Genomic DNA, 11445 nt, shown 5'->3' with positions numbered 1-11445 from the left:
ATTATCTCATTAGAAAGTATCTCAGAAACTGGACTAATAGCATTCAACCTGCTGCTAACTTGCCTCCTTGAGGTCGTTGGCCATTGCAGGTGTTTTCTGAACTGGCTGCATTTGGGCACTGCCAGTTCGTCTGTGGGCTGGTAACCTTTTGCTTTGTGATGTCCACAAGAATGATGTACTCCAAAGAGAACCAACAGCAGTGAAACACATTCTGGACGTCTGCAACCTCTTTGTTTAGAGATGATCACATTTTACACTTGGATGAGTCTTGGTCCCACAGACACCCATAGTCTCTTTCAGGTCCTGCCAAAAAGGCCCATAGTGGGGTTCACTGGAGTCTGCCAGCATCTCCTCCACATTAACAAGCAGGAAGCATCACAGCCAAACACAGCCTGTTTCCCTTAGCTGGTATTACTGCTCTTGAAGAAAAGGTCAGAGTGATTCTTCTATAAGCAGAGGGGAAAGAAGTTATCTTTCTAGTCAAAGAGAAGGATTTTTAAACTGGAGCACAGGTACTTTTTAAGATGGAGCTCAACAACTATAAGCCAACTGCATCTTGGACATCCAGCATGGGATGGAGGGGACTGTCCCCCTCTGCTCTGCCCTTGTGGGGCCCCACTTGGAGTGCTGCATCCAGGTCTGGGGCCCCCAGCACAACAAGGATGTGGAACTGTTAGAGGGGGGTGTAGAGGAGGCCATGAGGGATGCTCAGAGGCTGGAGCACCTCAGATATGAAGAAATACTGAGAGATCTGGTGTTGTTCAGCGTGGAGAAGAGGAGGCTCCAGGGAGACTGCATTGCAGCCTTAGAGCGACTTTTTACATGGGCAGATAGTGATAGGACAAAGGGGAATTGTTTTAAACCAAAAGAAGGGAGATTTAGGTAAGTTATTAGGATGAATTACTTTACCCAGAGGGTGGTGAGGCACTGGAACAGGTTGCCCAGGGAAGGTGTGGATGCCCCATCCCTGGAGGTGTTCAAGGTCAGACTGGATGGGGCTGGGGGCAGCCAGGGCTGGTGGGAGGTGTTCCTGCCCATGGCAGGGGTTGGAATGAGATGATCTCTAAGGTCCCTTCCAACCCAAACCAGTCTATGATTCTATGAACTATGATACCTACGATGATTTCCAATGGTTTGTAGTTCATAAAGTATCTTCTGGTATCACACTTAAAACAACAGCACTCAAGTTATGTAACTAAACACATCATTAGGGTCCCTGAACGGACTTCTGGTTCGCTGATTTTAAGGCAGGATGAGGCTGCATGATAGAAGAAATCATTTTGACAAAATGCCATACTTAAACAACTCCTAGCTTTGTGTCTTACCTGGCTGCTTATCCCAGTGGCAATGTCTCCCACCTTTGTTCTCTGGAAATCCCTGATGTGTAAATTTTCTCCACTTAGCAACTGGACCTGGATTTTCACTCCTGAAATGTGAAAGAGAAGTCATTAACTTCTGCTGTACGGATAACAACTTCGCAGTCCCACATTGGAGAATTGACTATCAATACACAGGCATCAAAAGACCAGTGTTTTGTGGTGTTGTTGTGGTTTTTTTTTGTCATCAAGTATTTCATTTATGTAGGTTTTGGCAGGGCACACAGGATTGCTGAAGAAAACAATGACTCACAGAGCAGAGCTGGATTTAGCAAGAAAGCAGCTGAAGAGACATACTGATTTGTACAACATGCCCTCAAAATTACTCCGTAGAAATTTATGGTTATAAGGCATATAGTCTTGCACATGGCAGCTGCACAAGGCGAGGCACAAAGCTGAATCAGACTCCGTGGGTTCAGAAGCTTCTTTGGCTTTTATTGGATTATATAGACTTGACTTCCACCCACCTATGACTGGAGCAGACTTGGCCTCTTGACAGCCCATATGCTTTCAGGAGGGTCTGTGCTGACACAGGAACTGAAGGGTATGAAGAATTCAAAGACTCCATACCCCAGATCTGCTAGATACTGAGAAGGCTGTACCCAATCATTTATCCAGACTTCACAAAGATGGACTCACCATTGAAATAGCTAGGAGTGTCCGTGTGACGGCTGCGATTCAGTAGGTTGTTAAAGCTGAAGCTCTGTCCATCTGTCTGGCTGTTCCAGGAATGAATCCCTGAGCTCATAGTGTCCCTCAAGCTATGCGAAGCCTTCATGGAGTTCTGCAGAAGTAAGCACAAGTCTGTCAAAGGCTCCTAAAGAACATAAGCTTCCACAAGACACCAAACATGAAAATAACCTCAAGGGAAAAAAAATAATCCACAGGGATGTGCGATTGGGCCTTGACTTACTCAGCATTTACCTGCCATCTAGAAAAGGGGATGTATAACAATGCAACAGTTTGCAGACACAGAAAGCTATTCTCAATAATCAAATCAGTTATCAGCTGAAGAGTTGGATGAAAAGAAAAAAAGGGTTTCATAATACTGACAGAAGAATAAAGCATCAGATAAATCTAATGTTGTTAAGTGACAATGCACAGGAAAAAACAGTAACTCTACATAAACAACTGCATTGTTGTGCTTGTTGGAAAAGTCTCTATTATCTTAGAGTCATGGGAGGTCAATCTGACAGCAACAGCTTATGGGTAAAGACCCATCAAAAGTCACACCAGTTGTTAGGGTTATGAGCTAGGCAAAAGAAATAGAGAAAAAAAGCAGAGTCACATCCCATGCTGTATCAACATCTGAACTACTGCAAAGAACTGTGCTCAACTCTCCTCAGAAAGCACTACAATACTGAGAAGAGGAACAGAAATAGGAAGCAAAGACGATCACGTTCAAAAATGACTCCTGCAGATGGCAGGCTACACCATTTTGGACTCTCTGTCTGAAAACAACGATTGAAGGCTTACAATTAAATTACATCCTTCCTGGTACAACAAGGCTTATTCTGTGTTGTTGTTTTTGTTTGTTTGTTTTTAACTGGTATTCCCTATCTTATGAATAACGGAGTTAAAGCAACCGATTAATTAAACCTAGTGTTTAAATAATATACAGGTCATTAGTATGAGTAGGTTAAAACAGATCTGTGGAGATCAGATCCATAGGTTGGGAGTGAATATCCAGGAGAAGGGTTACTGTTCTGCCCCATTCTTTTGCTCCTTCCCTAAACATCCCTCCAGTGGCCAGGAAGAAGATCCTCGGCCATTGGGTCCAACTCAGTACAGTTCCTATGCTCGCTCACCCCTACTTCTTCAGTTCCTTGATTCTACATAAATAGGATCAAGGCCACTGATGTTTTCCAGATCCACACACTTGATGCTTACTGTGAACACACAGCCCAGAAGAGCAACTGGAAGAGAGAGGGATCATCGTGGAACAACAAACTGAAAAACAACTAAAATCCTAAATACCCCATTGCCTAAGAACAAAGTTTCATCCCTCCAGTATGCTGCAGAAAAACAGATGTCAAAGGCAACAAGAAATGTGAAAAGCTCCAGATGTTCACTGGTCACAGCTTCCAGAGGCGGTTACCCTGTGACCCCTCCACACCCCCAGTAACACAACTAGCATCCACGTATATTCACCTTCTCACTGGCATCTGACACAAATGGGCTGTCGATGCTGAGACATGAAAGCATTTGTTCTTGCTCTTCCAGCGAGTAAGGCTGTGAAAGGCTGTTCAAAAACAGTTCTGCAAGCAGAAAGAAAGGGAAGGAAAACATTTAAAGTTATTCCTTTTGTGAGTTCCTGCTCCAATCCCAGTTATAACAATTAATACTCTTAATAATCTCAATAATCTTAATAATCTTCTGTGTTAGATAATGACCACTGACACTGGTGTCTGTAAACTACCTGACACATAATTCCTCTGGTATTGCTACCACGGGGAAAATAGGGAAACTGAGCCAGAAAGGACAGAGGAATCGTGCAGTGACATGCAAAAAGTCAGAAAGGGCTTGCACCCAGGAGTTCCCAGTTCTTGCCTACTGTGCCACCTGTCAGTCTTCACTCTAGACCATCTGCATCATACCAGGGAAAGGGACAATCTGAGGTACTCTGCTCTTGCACTAACTTGTGTTGATGATATCCAGACCTGACAAGGATGATGGAGGTCCAAAGCCATCTGAGAAAAAAGACAGCCCTCAGCAACTCCTACAATGATATTCCTCAGTTCTCTGACAAGTTACATTTCAAGACACTTTTTTTCTAGCTTGAACTTTTCAATTCAGTTATGAAGACAAGAAAATATGGGATAAAGAATTGAAAGGTTGAGGTAATGGAACTGGACTATTACTTCACTGATTTTTCACTCTGAACTTAATCTCATGTTTTCAGATTCTGTATTGTTGGCTGGTGGGTATAGCTTTTCCAATGCCATAGACTGACCTCAACTACACTGCTTTGTTTGAAATCTCCCATTCAAAAGGCTTATCCCTTTATTAAAAGAATTATTTTTGAAGTATTCAAACCTTCATCTGAAACTAGAACTGCAGAGACTGTTTATATAGTGCACATAAGCACACATCTGAAAACTGGATGCTTTTTGAGAGGTTCCCACACCTCCCACAGAAGTTCACTACACTGGTCAGACAGTGGAAGGAAATCCTGACCACTACCTTCATGGCATGTTTAGTTGCTTAAGAGCTACTAGTTTTGATAATTTCAAGGAAGGGCAAACCATTCATATAACAAGAGATGCACTATGAACAAAATGACATTCCCAAAGAAATAAAATAACTGCCAAAAGGCCAAAATAAAGCAGCTGTGTTTTTATCATGTTCTTAAGCAAAAAGCTGAATTCCCTACGTATCTCATCACTTACCTATTTCCAGCTGCTGAAGCTCTTGTTCTGAAATGGTTGTTGCTTTCTCCACATGGCTGCAACTCTTCAGGGGGAGAGGAGTCGAGGAGAGAGGTGGTGGATCCCAGATCCCAGATAACTCCTTGCACACGTTCCAAGGGGTTCCCTCAACCTCCTCTGTTTGTTCCAGAGGTGGTGGTGGTAAGACTGGGCTTACACAAGAAACTTTGTCTGCCAATTTTGGGTCAGAATGAGTCTCAGAAACTGGGCTCACTGTGGGGGACAGGGATGTCTGTGGATTGTTTTCTTTGTTCAGAGATAAATGTCTAGGCTCTCTGTATTCACCTTTCCAGGGGCTTGTCACACCTCCCACTACAAAAACAGAGAACACAAACATTGTCATACAGAGAAAAGAGGTAAAGGTTTTCCTTCACAATACAAGTTTCAGAACTGTATCTTGCCGTGAAATGCTGTGAAATGTGAAATTTAGCTTCTTCAGAAAACAGAGCCAGATCATCTCCACAAGTTCTTACTGTATCACAGAGCTTTTCAGGAGGATTAAGTTGAAATAAATCATGGATAGTCTTAGAGGGAAGACCAGATCACAACTATAAGTTACAGCTGAGGATGCAATAAACCTCTGTTTTCAGTTTTGCTGCATATCAGGCTCCAGCACACTAGATGCATTTGATACATCAGCTGAGCACAAGCCAAGCCACAGCACACACCTTAACAAGCCCATGTAAAGCAAAACATCATCTGCTTCAAGTAGAGAAGGAAGAAGGAGCATGTGACAGCACACAGGAAATAATTTATTTGGGTGAGAAACATAAAGAAGTCACTTCAGGGTAATTTCAAAGAAAGGGATGTGGGCAAAAGCTATCAACCCCAAAATGTACATCAGTGCTGAAGCCTGTGCAAGTGATATGTTGAACAGACACCAGAATACATCGGTAAAACACACTGATATGTCCCTACAGGACCACTCTAACACAACCGGTCACTTTACCAGCATGTGAAAGAAGCTTTATATATGGGACATTTCTACCTTCTTCAAGTGCAACACTGGTCTTGGTTTTCAGTTCAGATGCAGATGCTCGCTGAACAGGCTCTTTCTCCAGACCCATTTTAATAATTTCAGCAGTGAGAGGGTTGCAGGAAGGTGGAATTTCCCTCAGAGGAGGTGGCTCTTTAGCTATCTGTGAAACAAACAGGAAGTGAAAGAGGCTAGACCGGAGAGGCTTCATTTGATTTCAGAAAGGTTCTTCCCATCCTCAGAGAGCTTCCAACTGAAATTACCATTGCATGAGAGGCCTGAGCAGTATATTTTTTTTTTTTTTAGAGTAGAATGACTCAAAATTCACACCGAAGTCATGAGCAGAATAGGAAAGAAAGAGCTCTAGAATGTATAATATGCAACAGTCTAAATGGAGTAAGAAATTATTAACTGCCATAGCAAGGTTAGCATCATCTTAGAACTGTCTCTCAGAGAGACTTCCTAAAATGACTGCTGTTTAGTTAATTATAATGGGATTTTACAGGCCTAAGTACCTTTTACTCGACATATTTTGAATTACTTACTTTCAGACAGAGAGGATGATTGTAATATTGGGTCCAAGGGTGACACCCATTAAGCATGTGCAGCATCATACAGCAACTGCTCCAGACATCCACTTTGGAGTCGCAGCGTTTTCCCATGACCACCTCTGGAGCCATGTGAGTTTCTGTGCCAGGCACATAGTTCCCTAAAACCATTTAAATGAAAATTCACTGCACGTAAACTAAACAATTGTTCCAGTGCAACTGCTGTGAAGCCTAAGGCAGCCTCCTTGTCTTTTCAGTTAAAGTGAGAAACAAGTCAGCTTCACCCAAAAAGCAGCATCAAGCACTCCTGTCAGCTGTTCAAGAGCTACATGCCCCCATTAGTCTCATCCCTTATACGCAGATGTATGTATTAAACTTCCCTTCCTAGCATTTTTGGGAGGCAAATGCCATTGGTGAACTCAGCATTAGAAAATATATCCATCTCTTCCAACAGATGCATTAAGAAGCAAAGTAAAGTTTCACTGCCAGAAGTCAGCAATTATTTTTTCCTTTGGTGGAGGTCAGGATTCTTCCCCAGCTGTTTAATGAAGTTAAAAATCTAACTCTGACTTGTCGTGTAAATTTGGATGTGATGTCCAGCAGGGACAAAATGCTGAAGGGGGTAGGTTGACTTAATTTTCAATAAAAATATAATACTAACAACAACATAAACACAACAACCTTATAGACTTGAAGATAAGGACTGAATTCCAAACCTAAATTCCTTTTAGCTGTCAGTGACATACTTCACAGTAGAGTCAATAAATGTTAAGTCTGGAAAATACGGTTGCCTGCAGATTAGCCAAGCATGAATGCTCAAAAAGAAAGAATGAGTCAGCAGGGCAATTCTTTAGAATCACACCAGAAAAACCTTACCTGTGACCAAGCACTTTCCCAAGCCATCTGGATGAAGGTGAGCAGAGTGACCAAAATCACACAGAAGAGCCCTGCTTCCATCATCAGACAAAAGCACATTTTCCGCTGCCAACGAGAGGTTTTTAACTGGTCAGTTCCTTTTTTTTTTTCCTCCTCTGAGTGGCCACAATACAAAGCCTAAAGCCCACAGAGGTACTTTTTTGAGCCCAAACCAAGGTCTGTTATTCCTATGGAGTGTCACTGGCTCAAGCACATACACAACTCTAATTATCCAAGTTATCCTCTATCCCACTGATGAAGTGGCCTGGGCAAACAGCCTGTCAGACCAACTGGACAACAGAAAGAGGTGACAAATATCACAATAAGCCCAGCTGTATAGAACTAAGTTAAGCTCCAATCTCAAATGCAGAGCTGAAAATGTAGTAAATAAACTTTAGACACTCACAGTAACTCAATTTCCAAGCCCTTTGCACCTTGTAAGAAAAAGGGAAGAACAAGATACCTTAAATAGCATCCTACCTTTTACATCTCCATGGAGAATGTTCTGAGCATGAAGATACTCCAAGCCTTCTAATGCTTGGCCCAAATAACTGAGGGCTCTGTCCTCTGGCAGGCAGCCATTCTGCTTAATTAGCTGACCTAGTGAGCCACCTAGAAAGGAATCCATAGAGTCCGTATCTGTTAAGTTCTTCTCAGCATCATCAACATTCCTTGTTTCTGACGGAGAAATGAAAACTGCCAGGCCTGACAGCCCTTGTCTTACACGCATGGGTTTATTCCTTTTGTTCATACCCAGAGGTCTTACTGCCTGTGGATACCAGCCTCTTTCATGAATCCTTTTGCTTAGCATCAGTTTAACAGTAGTGCTTCGTGTTAAAATCAACTACTCTGTGATCAGACACTTCTAGGTGCTCCTGATCATCAGCCATCCTTCACAGGCTGTGCTTACCATGGGCCTGGCTGGAAAAAGGAGCCTTGGGCAACATGGAACCATCTATATTTGCTTATAGAGCATCTCCTGTTCTAGTCCAACGTTCTTTACATGGTGCCATGCAAATAAAAGTGAAAGCAAAAAACAGCACCAACTATGTGGTTTAGTGAGAATTTACAGCTGGTGTTTGAGAGATACGCATCTTGAAAGGAAGAGGGGCTGGACTAGAAATGACTCCCCCCAAAAAAAGACACCAGCAGGGGTAACAGAAACCTATCCCAACCCACTCAGGAGTTAATGCTAGGAACACTTAGATACACCGGAGAATTAACAGAATTTAAAATTGGGGCAGGAGGAAGAGAAGATCAATGTCCCCTGCATTTGACAGCTACAGTGACGCTCCCACTGTGGCTGTTCCTTTCTCACCCTCCATCAGCTTCATGAAGATGGTCACCCAAGGTCCTTCCTTCACAGCTCCATACAAGGGGACAACTTTAGGACTGGTTATCGCAGCACACGTTGTCAACTCCTCTGCACGGAAGTGTTCAACTTGTACCTGGAGTGACAAAGAAACACCAAACAAATTTCATGACACATCCTGACAGACTTGTCCCTCCCCAGTGCCTGCGTCAGAGAGCCCTGCACTGCCTAGCAGCAGAAACTCACAGACAGCTTTTGGTTTCAGAAATCGGTGGGTACAGCAGTTAAGTGGCAACACACAGATCAACTCTGAACAAGGACAAAGGGAGTCCCTAAATCCTCAGTGTCCAAGTGAAGATTTATCAAAAAAATAAAATAATAAAGTAATAATAAAAAAAGATGCCAGCTTGCAATTCCTCTGGCTTTTGGTTACAGATTACATGCAATCTTCAGGAGGAAGGTAATTTCTGTCTCAGTTAAGAAGATAATACTGACAACTTAAGCATTCTGCTTTCATGAGATCTGAAAGAAGAAAAAAAAAATTCTAAGGATGGTGCAGTACTTGGCAGACACAGCTCCTGTGAAATATGAGAGAATATGAAATATGCCTGAAGCAGTGATATACACTACCACCTTTTTAGTGGTGTTCAGCCTGCACAGAAAAATGGTTAAAGAAAAAACATTCACTGAGTTTGGCCAAATAAAATAAACCAAAAATTTGCTAAGAAGGAAAACATGAGTCATTACGATTTTGGTGGGAAAAAGATGTATCATGTTTCTTCACTGTCAGCAATCCAGCTATAGCCAGTTTGCTTTAATCTCAACAATTGAGAGCAGGTGCTTGCAACACCAAGTATGGTGAAAGAAGGTCAGGTAGTCCCCTTCTGACAAGGGCAGACAGCAGTAATTCCAGACAATTACTTATGTGAAATGAAATACACCATAGTTTAATGTTCAACTTGCACATTAGAACTCACTGGTTAAGAGTTTGGCCTGAGAAGACACTTCTTATCTACAGAAGTACCCTTTGAAATCCTCTAGGAATTAAAAAAGTAATTGCCATTTAGAAAGACTTAAGAATCTCCTACCTTCATACATTTCTTTTCAGCACTACCACCTCTCCTTCCTGAAAACAGACCCCACTACTAACAGCTAGTTCTCTTGAGACAGCGTAATTGCATGATGGATAATAAAACTCAGTAGTTACATACTGTCAGAAAAAAAACTGGTCATGGTACCACAAAATTCCACATGTAAAGTATAAAGATGAAGAACAAGAAATAATTTTCTACTTGCTTTAAATATGTTTGTTTCTATCCACCTGAAAAATGAAATGGTTAAAAACCTGGACAAGCTGGCTTAGTCTTGCCACTTCTGTATTTCCACCAGGCAATACATCAAGTTGATGCCAGTGTAAACAAAAAAAAAAAGCGAACATTTTAAAACTGAAAAATACAAGTTCCAATTCTTTTCTCACATAACATTTTCGTACTCACTTCCCACACACTTTTCAAAGTTTTCTATTGGAGTAATGTGAGAAACAGTTCTACAGAGGTGATAAAACTGTTCAAGTGTTAAGTTCAAGTTAAGTAGTTTGCGTTCTCATCAGCTACTTCCATTATAACTCTGCTTTCACCTCTGAGGCACCCCATGGCCGCCTACAAATCAATACCCTCATTCAAGTTACACACACATCACGCATCATACGACAGTGACATATGACTTGGTGTACAATAGATTATTATGCCAACTCCTGGAAAAACACATATCCTTGCTGCACCTGTAACAGAATCACCTCCTTACAACATGCCAGTGTTGGGTATGACAGTCCCTGAACAGGAGAAAGCTCTCTCCTTTTTGAGTACCTATCAACTGTCTGATCTTTTTCCTACTTCAGTCTGTTGCCAACAGAGAAACACCTGCCATGTCTCCATTTATACTGGGTGTGTTTTAAGATGGGAATAGTTAGACAAGCATGCAACTCGGAGCTGGTTTTTTTCCATCTGCAGACACTAAGAACACACTTAAGATCTTCCTGAAATCTCTACTCTTTTGGCCTGTCTTAGTGCAAAAACCAAGATACCTTTATCACACTTGGAAGCCAAATAAGCCTATTTCTTATTGCTAAGCTTGCCCTACTATGCACACCTCTGTCTGCTGCTTCTCTCCATGCCACCACCTTGAAGCTTTCCCTTGGACATAACCACTGCACTGTGACTGTACAGTCTGTGGAATTAGAAGACACTTGCTCTTTACAGAATTATGGAATCATTTAGGTTGGAAAAGACCCTTAATATTTTCAGGTACAATCCTCCAAGCCATGTAACACTACCAAGTCCCCTGCCAGACCACATCCCTAAGCGCTACACCCACATGTTTCTTAAATAGCTCCAGGGATGGCAACTCCACCACTTCCCTGGGCAGCCTGTTCAATGCCTAACGATCCCTTCTGTGAAGAAACTCTTCCTAACATCCAGTACACATCTCCTATGTCTCCTTATATCAGACAACCCCCCCTTTCTCACACATAGATTACCTTTTTGGCAGCACACTGAAATCCTGTCTGTTTGTCCTCTATTTTGTATACTTCTCCAAAAGAACCAATGCCCAAGGAACCATGACACTTGGTCCAATGAACTTCTTCTCGGTACTCGTAATCCACTGGCTTTAGTTTCTAGGGGATAAAAATCAGAAAACAAGATGAAGCAAGCAAGGAAACACATAATACCCTAACTCTTTAAAAATCCGTGAATAAAATTACTTCTGCCACTGGCTTGAGATGACACAATATGGGAGGACCTGACAGATTTTTGTGTGTGCCCTATTTCACCTAAATGACTATTCACCTTTGTCATAAAGAAAGACCACCCGTGTTTGGATAGTTTTGGAG

At 42.1% G+C, this 11445-nt stretch overlaps 1 protein-coding gene across 3 annotated transcripts in view; it reads right to left on the bottom strand.

Moving 5' to 3' along the window:
- Window positions 1-11445, bottom strand: part of MAP3K14 (mitogen-activated protein kinase kinase kinase 14) — a 28333-nt gene that overhangs the window by 5676 nt on the left and 11212 nt on the right. For 2 of the 3 annotated variants that reach the window (XM_084496122.1, XM_084496123.1), the window contains exons 6-15: window positions 11092-11229; window positions 8562-8691; window positions 7724-7855; window positions 7205-7309; window positions 6326-6489; window positions 5793-5943; window positions 4766-5116; window positions 3528-3634; window positions 2016-2160; window positions 1326-1426 (exon numbers count right to left, since the gene is read on the bottom strand). In XM_084496122.1, the coding sequence (XP_084352248.1) occupies window positions 1326-1426; window positions 2016-2160; window positions 3528-3634; window positions 4766-5116; window positions 5793-5943; window positions 6326-6489; window positions 7205-7309; window positions 7724-7855; window positions 8562-8691; window positions 11092-11229 (1524 nt within the window). Of the gene's footprint in view, window positions 1-63; window positions 447-1325; window positions 1427-2015; window positions 2161-3527; window positions 3635-4765; window positions 5117-5792; window positions 5944-6325; window positions 6490-7204; window positions 7310-7723; window positions 7856-8561; window positions 8692-11091; window positions 11230-11445 lie in introns of all 3 variants that reach the window. The other variant, XR_014685500.1, reaches the window with a different exon arrangement.

This window comes from Aythya ferina (genome assembly GCF_964211825.1).
Source record: "Aythya ferina genome assembly, chromosome: 23".
In the NCBI taxonomy this organism is placed as follows: domain Eukaryota; kingdom Metazoa; phylum Chordata; class Aves; order Anseriformes; family Anatidae; genus Aythya; species Aythya ferina.
The sequence above is the reverse complement of the archived record's forward strand: the minus strand, read 5'-3'. Positions and strand labels throughout refer to the sequence as shown.